We start from the raw sequence: 15873 nt of genomic DNA, 5'->3' as shown, positions 1-15873 counted from the left end.
TACTTTGGTAAAAATTAGTGGACTTTAATTTTTTAAAAGTCCAGGTAAAATGACCAAATTATTTGTAAAGAAAAAAAAAAACAAACTGTTTTCAAACTTTGATAGCAATGTTTCATACCGAAAGAAAGAAAACGGAATAACTTTTCTTTTTTTTAATTTACTGAAGGAAAGAACACATGAGCTAAAGATTTTCTAATTAGCCAAAGTGAGTTTCAAGATAAAGGCCACAAACTGTCACCAATACCCAATAACTCAGCGAATATTGTTCCCATGATTTTGTTGTTAGGAATCTGCCAGAGAACAAACATTACACAAACAATATGTCTGGAGATACATTCACATAAACATGATGGTCAATTTTGAATATATATTTACATGTAGAGAGAAATCAAAATCAGGGATGTAAAATATGTAATGGCTGTATGCCTTGCAATATAGAAACAACACAGCTGTAAAGATGGGGGCACGGGAGGAGACAGAGGATGGAGAGAGCAGACAAAGAAAATGTCTTTATTCAGTAATCCTATCAGTGGTAGTGTTGGTATTGCTGTTCTGAGCATCTTGGGCTAAAACTAATGAATAATTATGTGATATTCTAATCTATCATTCCTGGCATCGTCAAGAACCAGGATTCTCAGTGTGGGGAAGAAATGATATACTCTATAGATATAATATTAGAAGATCAAGTAAATACCCAGCAGTTTTGAATGTGAACTGGAGGCATCAAGGCTTATTGGGCTTCCTGATGAAAGCAGCTGCTCAGCCACACACCTGTGATGCTCATACCAGACAAATTCCAAGTTTACTTGTAAGCGTAGAGAAAAAAAGTCCAATCTGAACTTGCTGTGCATTGGAAGTATCACTATGAATCCATGAGCTATTTTATCTTTTTTAAAAAAATGTGTATTTTCTAGCTCTTCACTAAAAAGGCCTAGAAACGAGGACTGACCTAGCAGCAGTGAGCATACTTAGATGGTGGTCTTGAAACGCCATTTTCCGGTAGGAGAGAGCCAAGGCTTCTGAGACTGCTGATTCCAAATGTATGCGAGGGAAGCCTGGAAATGCCGTCACTCCAGACAGCAGAGACACTGTTAAAGACCACTGCCCTGTGGCTGTGTCAAGTAGATGGAGAGCCAGTTTGAACAGATAGTTTTGTTAGGTTTGTCATTTGTGATTCATGAATCAGGCAGCATTTCATCTAAAACTAGAGATGGGCTCTGTTGGGCTTGGCAGACCAGTCCCTTTTCATGAGGTAGTTTGAGTAGGAACAAGGAAACAGAAAATACAAAAAGCAGATTGGTTAACATCAGGTTACTTCAGGTTACCTTCCTTGTCATGGTTAAAGCAGAGGGGACTTCCTTATCATGCTGGCTAAAACAAACCAGTTTGGGTCAGATAAACAACGTAGTTTCAGTTTGTTGACATAGGGTGTTAGCATGAGTGACTACATGTTGGTTTGGTCTGTTGAGTTTAGTGTGTAAGCTCAGTCAGAATCAATGGCTTTGCATAGATTTTATTTACCAGGCTGAATAATGACTCCCAAAGATATTAGATATTCCTGATCCGTGGAACCAGTGGATGCAACTGTACATGGAAAAAAGCATTTTACGGATGTGATTAAGTACAGGATTTTGAGATGAGGAGATTATCTTAGATTCTCCAGACGGGCCCTAGATGCTGTCATTGCAAGTGTCCTAATAGAAGGATTCCCAGGGAGATTTGGGCCCAGAAGGCTGTTTGACCACTGAAGTAGAGACAGTCTTGAATTTGGAAATGGAGACTTGAATTCGAAAATGGCCTTGAACCATGGAATGCAAGCAATGCAGCTCTAGAAGCTTGAAAGGCAAGGAAACTCCATCCCAGAGCCATTAACGGATCGGACCCTGCAGACACCTTGGTCATGACTCAGTGAAACTCATTTTGGACATCTTGTTGCCGCTCAACCAGGTTCATTTGCCCGCTGCCCAAGGGGAAGCCAATGTGCTGAATCAGCAGGGTTTATGGCAAAAAAAAAAAAAAAAAGAGTTTATTTTGCATAGCGCTAAGCGGAGAGATGGGAGAAATTTCTCAAATCCACCTCCCTGATAATTTGGGAGACAGGGTTTTTAAAGATAGTTTGGCGTAGGCAATGAAATCTGCTGACTGGCTGGGTTCAGAGCAGAACCGTAGGGTTGTAGAAATTGTCTTCTTTGCTGACCAGGTTCTTGGGTGGGGGTCACAAGACCAGTTGAGTTAGTTCCTTGGTACGTACGGCTGGTCTGGGTGGGTCAGCCGTTCCACTGGCATGCGGGACCTGGAAGATATCTCAGAAACTACCCCTAGGTTTCAAAAAGGTGATGTTATCTATAATATCTAGAAAGCTAAGAATCTTTATGACCACCAGCTGTGTGGCTCCAGAGTGGCAGTTACAGAGAAGCAAATGGGGACAGTGCCTAATTATCATCATTATTTTTAGCTAGGCCCTTACCGCAGTTCCTGCCTTGCACCCCTTTTTTATTAATTTGTAAGGGCGGTTTCATTCTGGCCTCCGGAACCAGAAGAGAATAAATTTCTGTAGTCTTGAGGCACTGAATTTGTGGTAATATGTAATAGCAGCATCAGGAACAGACAGTCCGGGCAAGTTCACGTCAAGGCAAATACATACCGGCACAAATTCCAGCCTGCCCCACACCCTTATTTTTAAACACAATAATAGCAAACCATGGAATTCATTCTACATTCCCAAGTCTTACTCATATTGAAAAAACACCAGGCAAACATGTACAGGCTCAACTTGTACTGGGTTGGTATAAAGGGGCTTTTCCAGGAAAGTAAATGCTCCGCTTCACATCTCTGGTGCTTGCATTAGACAAACTCGAGCTAACGTGGAAATCTTTGTTTTTAAAAATGCAGGATGGCTCGTACCTATGACCCCAGCACTTTGAGAGGCTGAGATGGGAAGACAGCTTGAGGCCAAGAGTTCAAGACACACTGGGCAACATAGCAAGAATACGTCTCTACAAAAAATTTAAAAATTAGCCAGGTGTGGTGCACGTGCCTGTAGTCCTAGTTACTAGGGCAGCCGAGGCAGGAGGATCGCTTGAGCCCAGGAGTTTGAGGCGGCAGTGAGCTATGACTGTGCCACTGCACTCCAGCCTGGGTGACAGAGTAGGACCCTCTATCTAAAAAAGAAAAAAGAAAAGAAAAATATATAACAATTTATTTAGCCAATCTCCTACTGGAGGACACTGAGATTGTCTCCAAACTTTGTTTTTTTTTTGAGACGGAGTCTCACTGTGTTGCCCGGGCTAGAGTGCCGTGGCGTCAGCCTAGCTCACAGCGACCTCAAACTCCTGGGCTCGAGCGATCCTTCTGCCTCAACCTCCCGAGTAGCTGGGACTACAGGCATGCGCCACCATGCCCGGCTAATTTTTTTTTTCTATGTATTTTTAGTTGTCCGATTAATTTCTTTCTATTTTTAGTAGAGACGGGGGTCTCGCTCTTGCTCAGGCTGGTTTCGAACTCCTGAGCTCAAACAATCCGCCCGCCTTGGCCTCCCAGAGTGCTAGGATTACAGGCGTGAGCCACCGCGCCCGGCCGTCTCCAAACTTTTGCTATTATCAATATAATGAATAACTTGTTTGTAAGTCATTTTGCACATCTGCACATATATCAGATAAATTCCTGGAAATGGAATTGAAGATAGGGTTCTCATGCTTGTACAAAGGCCTTTGCACCTTATACAAGAAATACTTCTGTAAGGGCATCTGCCCAGCAACTGCCTGTCCAGCCTTGGACTGGCATCACCCTTATTATCATCCTTGTTATCTTTGTAGCCAAGAATAATAATTTGTAATTGTCTTCATTATTTCCTTTAAAAACCTCTGTCTTCCTTTACCTCCCTGAATGTGCACACAGTTTGCTGTGGCATACACATTCCCACTGCAATGCTCTATTCCCAAATAACCATCTTTTTCTTTTTGAGAGCCTCTCTCTGTTTAGGTTGAGACTACTTTGGTAGTGTTTTCTTCAAGGAACCCTTATATATTTTTTGTTCAATATTTTATTGTTGTTACTATAAGTGGGATTTCATTTATCTAGTAACTGGTTGTTTATATACAAAAAAATATTGATGCCAAAAAACGATATTGGTGTGTTACGTGTTAGCTTTTTTCCATGTCTGATTTGACGTGTACATATTAACTTTTCATGGAAATTGATGGCCGCTAGGGCAGTCATACTCCAGTTGGCCACAAGCCCTACCCCTCCCAATAACATTAAACAACTTGTCTGTTTCCTGAAGGAATATAGATTGTTAGCCTGGATAAGACTTGGAAACACAGAGACACTAATTGGAGGAAACATGTGGAACCATATTCCACTAAGTGCTTCTTAGTTAACACACTCTCTATGATATACAACAAAAAGCTAAGCTGTGCGGCTGTGCACTGAGCCCAGTGCTTGGTTGTCAGAGGGTCCAGTAAGAATTAAGGATGAACTCAGTGAAGACAGGTTGGGTGGTCTTCACAGCAACACTTCAGGTGAGTTGGACAGGCTGTGTAATTGGGCAGTCTTGTGACCAACAGGGAAGAGGGGAAAGGCATGCCAGGAAGAGCATCCCTGTGAGCAAACGGTGGGTGATCAGTGAAATAGCATGAGCCTCAGGGAGATGATGAGGGTGACGGAAGGTCCAAGTTTGGGGCAGAGAATTCACTGTTCTCTGAGCCCCCGTCTGTCTAATCCTACAAATTAATTCATTCAAAATTTGGTTTACCACCTTTCCTTCTTCCTTCCTGCACCACCTCGGGCAGATAAATCAACCTGCACATTCTTCATTTAGTTCTGTACCGGGTGCCTATATAATGCCAGACACTGTTAGGAACTAAAGGTACAGACACTCTGTTCCGTAGAAGGGCTCCTGCCTCATGGCCAGCGATGGGCAACTACGTTATTGGGTGCTTTAATATTAATAAAGCCACTCTTGTGACAGAGTCCCTCGCTGTGCCTGAGGAAGTGTAGAAAGAAGCGACCGGATCTCAGAGACTGGCCCCCATTTATTTGTTAAAGAAGTCAACACATGACTTAAGTAGGACGGTGCCAGGTGGAGGAGGAGGATAAAATAGTACCAAGCAGATGGAATGACACATGTATGAAACATAAAAGGTGATACACGCTGAGTGGTTGGAGGAGGCAGAAGAGATGGAGAAGAGGTTGCCAGAAAGGAGACAGAAAGGGGCCACCAGCCCCCAAAAGTCATCATCACAATGTCAACTCGGGAAATGTTCAGTGACTTCCACTTCTATAGACAAAACATCGAAGGGCAACTTTGTTCTTAATTTTCCACCTCTCATCTGCTTCTCGCTGACTTTGGGGAAAAAGCCCCGTGAGAACAGGACAGATGCTTGTGCATCAGGGAAGGGGGAGCCCAGCTGTCTCCAGACGGAGAACAATCACGCTCGTCTCCCCTGCCCTTGCTTTAGGTCTGCAGTATTTCCTTTCGTTTTTAACTTTTTCCACTGTGGTAAAATATCCAAAAAAATTTACCATTTTACGCATTTTTAAGCGTACACTTCAGTGACACTACAGTCACATGGTTGTGCAACCATCCCTACTATCCATCTCCAGAACTCTTTCATCTTCCCAAACTGAAACTTTGTACCCATTAAACAAGAACTCCCTATTCCCCTCCCTCAGCCTCTGCCAACCGCCGGGCTGCTTTCTGCCTACGAATTTGCCTAGTCCAGGGAGTTCATTTAAATGGATCATACAGTACTTGTCCTTCAGTGGCTGGTTTATTTCACTTAGCATAACGTCTTTAAGGTTCATCCACATCGTAGCACGTGTCAGAATTTCCTTCTTTTAAGGCTGAATAATATTCCATTGTACGGATAGATCACATTTTGTGTATCTGTAATATCCATCAATGGAAATTTGAGTTATTTCCACCTTTTGGCTATTGTGAATAATGCTGTGAATGTCAGTGTACAAATACATCTTCAAGACCCTACTTTCAATTCTTTTGAGTGTATATACACCCAGAAGTGGGATTGTTGAATCATATGGTAATTCTATGCTTAATTTTTTTAGGAACTACCATACTGTATTTGTTTTTGTTGTTGTGTGTTTTTCTGAGACAGGGTCTTGCTCTGTTGCCTAGGTTAGAATGCAGTAGTGTCATCATAGCTCACTGCAACCTCAAACTCCTGGGCTTGAGTGATCCTCCTGCCTCAGCCTCCTGAGTAGCTGGGACTGCAGCTGTGTGCCACAACGCCCAGGTAATTTTTCTATTTTTGGTAGACACAGGGTCTCACTCTTGCTCAGGCTGGTCTAGAACTCCTGGTCTCAAGCAATCCTTCTGCCTCGGCCTCCTAAAGTGCTAAGATTACAGCCAAGAGCCACTGCGCCAGGCCTGGAACTGCCATACTGTATTTTAAAGTCTATTTTCTTTCCCCCTTGGTTCAAAGACGGGCTTAGTCATTTTGGACAATGAACACCTGGGAAGAACTACTTGTATAGGATTAGCAGCCAAGCCAGCTTTAGCCTGGCTGGCATCCTCCCTCCTTGTTTCCCTGAGAGCCATCACCTGTGTTAGACCCTGTGTCTAGTGTTTCTCCAAGAGTGGTCCAGGAAGCACCAGCATCAGGAGTAACTTGTTACACATGCATATTTGTGAACATCACCCCGTCCACCGATTCAGACTCGCTGGAGAGGAGGCTGGACATTCTACGCTTTCACAAGTTCCCCAGGTGATTCTTATGCACACGGTGCAAAAGTCACTGCTAAGCAAAGCTTCTTTGCTGGACTATAACTGCACTCATCAGATTTGGAGCCAGTGGATGCTCATAACCATTCTGAAAAACGCTTGAAGGAGTTATCTTCACTCAACTTTCAGTCAGCACAATGTCTGATTAAAGGTGACTGAACTCATGGTATGGGATGAGTATTAGACAATTTACCAGATATTTAGGCATGATCGTTCATTCACGTGATACTAATATCTTACAGTGATTCTAATAAGGTTCGGTTTCACCTTAGTGAAGAATGGATGGTCTCCTTGGCCGGCCCACGTCCTGGTCCTAATCCTATCCTCTTCCATGATGGTGTTGGTTCTGCACGTTCATTGGTCTTGTGTGTCCCACTGAATTGCAAATACTTCTTGGTGGAAGGCATTCTGTTACATCAGAGCATTTAAAACCAACGGCACAGAATTCTGTCTGGTCTCGCTGGTAGTTGTTCAAAACATTTAAGGACAATCTTCATCAGCTATTTCCATGATTCTAGCTGTTTCTAGTCCTAATTTGCAAGTGGGCATAATGTACAAATACTGGAAAATAAGGTTCTCTTTTTTTAAAAAATTAATTGATTGAGTCTCATGCTCTGTAGGCTGAGCTATCCTGGTTTGCTGTCCTTTAAAACACTCTTCATCATACCTTGAAAACAAGGAACCATCTCTCTGTGTGGCCTCTTCTGTGCCGTGGCCCTAGAAGGAGTTGATTTTGCAGGAAGTCCTCACTGGGTGGGGTAGTGTCAGAAACTCTCTCTTCCACCCAGGAGTAAACAGAAGCTGCTGGCTAGTTTCAGTTTCATTTCTCAGCACTGGGGTTGAGAAAGTGAGACTGGCCTGAGTTTCGATTCCTGGCTCTGCCTCTCAGCCTCAGTTCCACTGGCTTTGTAGAACGGGGTCAAAGAAGGGCATGGGAAGCACAGAGCACCGTGCCTGGCCCCTGGGGTAGGGACCAGTTCATGCTCACACACGAGGGCTACACTCCCACCAACTCTTTGCTCTGTTAGAACATCCAGTCTGTTCTGTTTGCTGTGGTCGCCCCTGGCAAACACCATCCCTCCCAAAACACTGCCTCTATTCAGTGTAGTGACCCTTTGGTCCTTGGGCCACATTTGCCACTACTGGTAGGATCTGAGCTAGAGCAGTTGTCTTCAAAGTGGGGCACAGAAACTCATCCATTAGGGATAAGAAGAAAATATCAGAAGTGCTAATTTTGTTTGCCCTCATACTTATCTTTATTATTTTTTGAGACAAGGTCTCCCTGTGTTGCCCAGGCTGGGGTGCAGTGGTGCCATCATAACTCACTGCAGCCCTGAAGTCCTGGCCTCAAGCCATCCTCCTGCCTCAGCCTCCCAGAGTGCTAGGATTACAGGCGTGAGCCACCGCACCCAGCCTTGTCCTCATACTTTAAAAATCTTCATTTTCTGTTTTATGAAATATGCAATAGGCTGGGCCCAGTGGCTCTATTCCTTTTATTCCTTTCTAGTTTTGTAGTGAGAACCCATCTCAACAATAACAAAAATACACACTATATGTTGGTACTCAAGTAAATTAATGTAACACGTAAGCTTATAGATATTGGGGTTGGGGACATGCTTAATTTTTACTGATGGGTGCATGATCAAAACTGTTTAGAGATCACAGGGGTGGCAGAGCTGGCTAGTTGCTACCACCCTAAAAGGTAGTACCATCAATATTCCCACCTTATAGATGAGAAAACTGAGGCACGACGTATTTGTCCAGGCTAGTATGCAGGTAAGCTGAGAGGCAAACCCAGAGCCTTTACCCTCACTACAATGCTGTGTGCCTTAGCAATAGAACAGTCTGCATCATCTGGCCTGGACAGTGTAATGCACAGTGCTCTGGTGGCTGAAGAGGGGACGGGAGACAGGCAGGTCCGGAAGGGGAACCACACTCGCGGAGAGATAAAGTGCCCACGGCGGAGAAGTGGCTCCAGACCAGGATGAAGCTGACAAAAGACAAACAGGCTTGGGAAAGAGTGGGATGAGATGCTGCCAAGCCGGAGAATTCTGTGCCTAGGAAAGGATTATTCTAATGTACAGCTATGTCTGCAAACTGGTAAAGAGATCCCAGAAAGGAAAGAACAGAAGGAAAGAAGCCTGAAGGGGAGCATACCTGACAGTAGTTTCAGGCATTGAAGGTTCCAGGACTACACTGATTTATGGTAAACAGAAAGTGCTTGGAAGGTACATCAGGCACATAACTAAGGTTACAGCTGTCAGAATTTTAAAAGTATGTACTTCTTGTGTAGTTAAAGTGCAAACGTGATTTTAATGGGCAAGGGTTAAATATGTTGAAATTATCTTCGAGTGCTCATCTCTGCTGAATAGGTAAGGGGCAATTATTATTCTCAGAAAACAATGTATTTTAGTTTTAAAATGCAATACTGAAATAAATGCCGTAAAGGACATTTGTGTGAAAGGTTAAAAATAATATTCTTTTAATAAGTTTAAACTTTGAGAGTTATACTGATAAAGACCCATATACCTGCTTTAATGACAACAAAAAAACTGACTTCTTCATTCTCTTCATATTATAAATTTTGTGCTACTGTTAGATGATACATTAACTTTATTTTCATTGCATAAATTGAGCAAGAAACAGAGAATCAGATCCAAATATATTACAAGGCATTTAGGGAGGTGTGTTTTGTTGCTGAACAGAAAATTATCTGAAATCTACTTTCAAAATTGAAACAGATGTGTTTAAAAGCACAATCCTGGCTCCTTTCTTGTTTGGAATATATCCTGATTTTCACTCAAGTACCAATAAATGAATTAAACAAATTCTCTCATAGGGTTAACATTCCGGATGTTCCAAAAAATCGTATTCGACACATTCTTCCAGTTGTTTTAAGACCCTTAAGCTCTCTGTGGCAGGAAACTCTAACCATGGAGCTCCTGAGGTCTCAGCAGACAGCTGCCTTTGGGCTTTAAAAGCACAGTTTAGAGTCGTGAAGAATGGCATCAGCTGCCTGACGCTGGAAACAGAATGTTGGCGCAGAAGAGGGAATTCACTCTTCACGGTGATCTCATCAGAGCTGCTGATTTCCTGCAAAACGAAAAACAAACAAAACCACACACACACACAGACACACATACACACACACACACCAAAAAAATGATACGGCTTTACTGGGGGTTGGAGATGCCCGTGAAACACATGCACGCAGCAAAACCTGAGATTAGTTCTTTATGAAAATTCATTATCAGCACTAATGACTCAAATTCTAGGTGTTCAATTAACATTTTCCATCAGGGTCTCACACTGAGCCCAACCTGACTCTTGTCATTCTTCCTAGCAAGCTCTCCCTCTTCTTGGACTCCAAGTAACAGAGGAAATGGGGAATAAAAGGACCTCTACATGACTGTGTTAGCCAGGAAGATTTACCTCTTAGCAACTGGGATGACAAAGTGGTGTCTGTGTGACATATAAGCAAACAAAGATGGAATTTATAACCATACTAAGTTTTAAAACTAAGATATTTTGAAAATTATTTGACATCATTAAAATCAAGTGGCACACGAAGTCCTTTGTTCCCTGCTGAGCCCTTCTCCCCTTTGCCATGAATATAATTTTTAAAAAGGAAAACATTTACCCCATATTTTAATTTTAGATGTTCTAGAATCCTGACAGTATGAGGTTTGCATTCTTGGTGATTCTCCTCTAGATCTGACAGGAAGGCAGGATCTTCTGTGTCCACTTCTGGAACAAATGCCCATCTATAACTGGGGGAAACAAACACAAGGTCAGGTATGCTGGCTCAGAACCCTTTAACATTTTTAAAAACAGTTTTATTAAGATATAATTTACCCACCATAACCACTTGAGATGTACTATGGCTTTTATTATATTCATAGAGTTGTACAGCTATCACCACAAGCAATTTTAGAGTATTTCATTACCCCAAAAAGAAACCCTGCATCCCTCAGCCACCATCCCTCAATCCCCTACACGCCCCCTGGCCAATGCAACCACGAATCTATACTCTGTTTCTATAGATTTTCTTATTCCGGATGTTCCATATGAATGGAGTCAGACAATATGTGTTTGTTTGTGTCTGGCTTCTCTCACGTAATATTTTCAAGGTTCATTCATGTTTCAGCGTGTATCAGTACCTCCTTTGTTTTTATTGCTGAGTAACATTCCACTGTATGGATATACCACGTTATTTATCCATTCATCAGTTGATGGCCACTTGAGTTGTCTCCACTTTTTGCCTATTATAAACAACGTTGCTGTGCGCATTTGTGTATATCAGCACCCATGTTTTTAAAAATAGACTTTCTTTTGTGGAGCAGTTTTAGGTTCACAGCAAAGTTGAGCAGAAAGTACAGACAGTTGCCCCATATATACCCCATCCCCCCCCCACACAACCTCGCCCACTGTCGACATCCTGTACCAGAGCAGTGCCTTTGTTAAAACCGATGAACCCATGTGGACTCACCACCATCACCCAAAGTCCAGAGTTTACTTTAGGGTTCACTCTTGGTTTTGTACATTCTACGGGCTGGGACACATGGATAATGACATACAGCCACCGTTACAGTATCACGCAGAGTAGGTCCACCGCCCCGAAAATCCTCTGTGCTCCACCTATTCACACCCACTTCTCTTCTTAACCCCTGACAACCACGGATCTCTTTACTGTCTCTGTGGTTTTGCCTTTTCCAGAATGTCACATGGTTGGAATCATACAGTGTGTAGCCTTTTCAGACTGGCTTCTTTCGCTCAGTAATGTGCAATTAAGAGAACACACTTTTAAAGCACAGACATTTCTACGTGACTACCCTGTTTGCAACGGGAGGGCAGAGGGAAGCAGCCTCTGGGCCCAGGCATGAAGTTCCATGAATGAGCAGCTGTGTTAGGCCCCCAGGAAACGTTAAGCCTAAGGGGCAAAGGGAATTGGAGACGGCCTGCTCCAAATAAAGGCATTTGTAGCTAATTGAACAGACACAAAATATCTACCCAATGCAGGGAGGATCGCTAGTGGGTGACCCCTGTTTTATAAGCATTCAGTAGCAAAAACCACAGAAACAAACACTGTCCCCGCCAACAGAAATGCATTCGCGAACACTGCTGTGAGCCAAATTCACAAAGCCACAGATGTTGCAAGAAATCTGAAACTCGGTGTTCCGAGCTGGCTCATCGGTCACTAGAAACCTGTACTGTAGCTTCCCATAAACTGTACACAAAAAAACAAGTGAAAGTGCTTAAAAGGAAAAAAAAATCACCTCCTTCAAAAAGGACACATGATTTTAGCGGACTCACATTTGAAATAAAGGCATCTTGTCGGGTGGAAAAGAAAGAGCTGTGTCCAAGAACTTGCAAGCTGATAAATACAAAAGGAGCTCACTCTGGGCTATCTCCCCCAGCGAGGGCCCACTTCCATCTGGAACTGACACTTTCATTCTCTTTATTTTGTTGTTGCTCCTATAAATTTGCAAAGAAACTCCTGTTATAAATTCATTCACATCTGCTGTAGTCCATTCACCTTTGAAATGTCCATAAGGATTTTGCTTTTAAGAAATTTTCAGAATAGCTGGTCCCTTCACAAATACTTTAAGAAAATAGCATTTAGCATTAGATAACCCTATATCATAAAGCGATGTCTATTCATCTAGACCAACTTTTACACGTGTGTGCAGACCTATGCCACTTACCTCAATGACTCATCTTCCTCTTTCAGATCTTCTTCAAGCTCTATGAATGTCTGAATCTGAAAAAGAAACATGCATCCAAATTATTATTTGAGAGAACTGGGGTTTTTCTTGTTTTGTTTTGTTTTTTGACACAGAGTCTTGTTCTGTTTCCTGAGCTAGAATGCAGTGGTGTCATGATAGCTATTGTAACCTCAAACTCTTGGGCTCAAGTGATCATCATGCCTCATCCTCCTGAGGAGCTGGGACTACAGGCATGTACCACCACCACACCTGGCTAATTTTTAAAATTTTTTGTAGAGACAGGGTCTTGCTATGCTGCCCAGGCTGGTCTCAAACTCCTGGGCTCAAGCCATTCTCCTGTCTCTGCCTTACAAAGTACTAAGATTATAGGCATGAGCCACCACACCGGCCTTGAGAGAGATTAAACCTACCCCAATTTATATGTCTATAAAAAAGTAGCAAATAATATCAACTGGTACAAATTAGTTCAAATAACTGACAGGTGAGAGATCAACTATGATTATAGGATAAAATATTCTCTTTTTAACCAGGAGCTGACTATGTGCTACCAACCTGATGAAAAATTGTTTTTAGCTAAAACTAGATACATATGAAATAGTATGTTATATGTTGATGAGAAAGTATTTTTAAAACCTCCAACCTTGCTTTCAAGAATATAATACTTGTACTCACCAATGCAGAGACCATTATCGGCCACAATGAAGTCAAATGTTGAGGCGATATTCTTAGCAGCAAAACTCTGAAAAAAAGAAACATCTGAGCAGCAACTGTGGGTGTCTGTCCAACTCTGAGATTGTCTGTCAGGCGTTCTAAGGAAAGAAGATTTTAAAGATGTCACACAGATATACAGTTTGGGGTTTCTCATTAGACAAAGAAGAAAAATAAAACTGTAACTGTTTGACTTCTGATAATAACCCGGTGTAAGAAATGAGTGTCGGGGGATGGTTTGAGGCAACTAGTCTCTTCTTTGTGAAGTTCCGCAGTTCATGGCCCCCACCAAAGGAAGGGAATTGAATGACCCCTGCCACAGCTTGAGCAGAGGCATGAATATCTGACTCTAGAAATGCACTGAATGACCAATGACCACTTAAAATTTCCTCTAAGAATATGAATTATAAGACACGGAAGCCAAAGACAGCCCTTGGTGAGTGATGGACGTATGTGATCGTATAGACTGGCAGGCAGATGACACCATACTTTGGGGGTGGTGGGTGGGAAGTAGAGCAAATGAATAAAATAGATTTATTCAGTAAAGTTTAGATTTGATAGTCATGGCAAAAACTTTAGTTTCTGCAGGGGGAAAAAAAAAGTTGCAAGGTACACTATCTAACCCCTAACACTCTTCCCCCTTGAAATAATTGTTTGTAGAATGTGATATTCCCCCTACAGCTTAAGGTTTCTTAGCAATGTAACAAACCGCTGAACGATAGTCATGCTAGCTAAGATTTGCTGTAGTACATTCCTAATACATTTCCTTTTGTTTGAGCTATTAGGTTGGTGCAAAAGTAATTGCGGTTTAGGAACATGAATTTTAAATCATTATAACTAGGCTCCAACACATCTTTATTAATCAAAATAGGAACCATTACAATCAACACATTTTTGCCAACAAGAAATAAGTTTGTTTATTCCATGCTTTGGGATTTGAGGAACTCCTGGAAAGCATTTTCTGCATCCTGCTGGTTGGGGAAGTGTTTTCTCTGCAAAAAGTTAGTTGAAACGCTTGAAGAAGTGGTAGTCGGTTGGCGAGAGGTCAGGTGAATATGGTGGATGAGGCAAAACGTCGTAGCCCAATCGTTCAACTTTGGAAGCACTGGTTGTGCACGTTGGTTGTGGGACATGCAGTAGGGCATTGCCATGGAGAAGAATTGGGTCCTTTCTGTTGACCAATGTCAGCTGCAGACGTTGCAGTTTTCGGTGCCTCTCATCGATTTGCTGAGCATACTTCTCAGATGTAATGGTTTCACCAGGATTCAGGAAGCTGTAGTGGATCAGACCAGCAGCAGACCACCAAACAGTAACCATGACGTTTTTTTGGTGCAAGTTTGGCTTTGGGAAGTGCTTTGGAGCTTCTTCTTGGTCCAATCACTGAGCTGGTGGTCTCTGGTTGTTGTTTAAAATCTATTTTTTGTGGCACTTCACAATCCGATTGAGAAATGGTTCGTTTTTGTTGAGTACCATAAGAGAAGATGACGCTTCAGAAGGACAATTTTTTTTCTTTTCCGTCAGCTCATGAGGCACCCACTTGTCGAGCTTTTTCATCTTTCCAATTTGCTTAGAATGGCCGACATTGAGTTCGTTGGCAACTTCTCTTGTAGTTATAAGAGGATCAGCTTCGATGATTGCTCTCAATTGGTCGTTGTTAACATCCAATGGCCGGCCACTGTGCTCCTCATCTTCAAGGCTCTCAATTCCTTTGCAAAACTTCTTGAACCACCACTGCACTGTGCTTTTATTAGCAGTTCCTGGGCCAAATGTGTTGTTGATGTTGCGAGTTGTCTCCTCTGCTTTATGACCCATTTTGAACTCCAGTAAGAAAATTGCTTTTTGTCTAACATCATTTCTATAGTCTAAAATAAATATAAAATAAACAGCAAGTAATAAGCCATTACCAAAAAAAACCATAAAGTGAGAAATGCACATTAAAATGATGTATAACATAACATTTATTTAAGAATGTATTCCAATATCAAACGGCAAATTTCAACAATGCTAAAACCTCATTTACTTTTGTACCAACCTAATAGTTTAAGTGGGTTTTTATTCCTTGTCTTTAAAAGTACTCTGACCGAATCAAGGATCATGCATAGCTCAGACACTTGACAAACAAGCTGACATTTTTAAGATGTAATTTGAACTTCTAGTTCTGGACAAGATAGAGTAAGTACATTATGCCCTATTCCTTCTCTACTTGCAACAAAAACTTTGAACAAAATACATAAACCGACTATCAGAAAGCTGAAAGGTGGAAGGAAAAAAGGCAAGACTGCCTAGAAACCCTGGGATTTAGGGAATAATCTGTAAGTGATTTCCCTAGGGCTTCTTTACTTTTTATTTTATTCTGGCCTGGGCATCTGAGACTATAATTTGGAATATGCAAAATTTCAACATGAGTGAGAAAAGGTAATCAAAACCCACCAATGCTGAGATAATATGGAGGTTAGAATTACTGGCAAAGGGCTGGGCAATGGTGGCTCACACCTGTAATCCCAGCGCTTTGGGAGGCCAAGGCAGGAGGATCACTTGAGGGCTCTAAGTCTAGCCTGGGCAAGATAGCAAGACCTTGTCTCTACAAAACACAAAATAATTAGCTGGCATGGTGGCATGAGCCTGTAGTCCCAGCTACTCAGGAAGCTGAGGTGGGAGGTTTGCTTGAGCCCAGGAGTTCGAGGCTGCAGTGAGCTA

The 15873-nt window shown here is 42.2% G+C and overlaps 1 protein-coding gene across 1 annotated transcript in view; it reads right to left on the bottom strand.

Moving 5' to 3' along the window:
- Positions 1-9294: 9294 nt before the first annotated feature.
- DOPEY2 (dopey family member 2) overlaps positions 9295-15873 on the bottom strand; it is a 144154-nt gene continuing 137575 nt past the window's right edge. Inside the window, 5 exon segments of the mRNA XM_012640070.1 lie at positions 9295-9835; positions 10383-10512; positions 12056-12217; positions 12448-12503; positions 13141-13277. Coding sequence (XP_012495524.1) covers positions 9584-9835; positions 10383-10512; positions 12056-12217; positions 12448-12503; positions 13141-13277 — 737 coding nt within the window. The 3' untranslated portion in view covers positions 9295-9583.

The sequence above is a fragment of the Propithecus coquereli genome, unplaced genomic scaffold (assembly GCF_000956105.1).
Source record: "Propithecus coquereli isolate 6110/MARCELLA unplaced genomic scaffold, Pcoq_1.0 Scaffold148, whole genome shotgun sequence".
Taxonomy (NCBI): domain Eukaryota; kingdom Metazoa; phylum Chordata; class Mammalia; order Primates; family Indriidae; genus Propithecus; species Propithecus coquereli.
The sequence above is the reverse complement of the archived record's forward strand: the minus strand, read 5'-3'. Positions and strand labels throughout refer to the sequence as shown.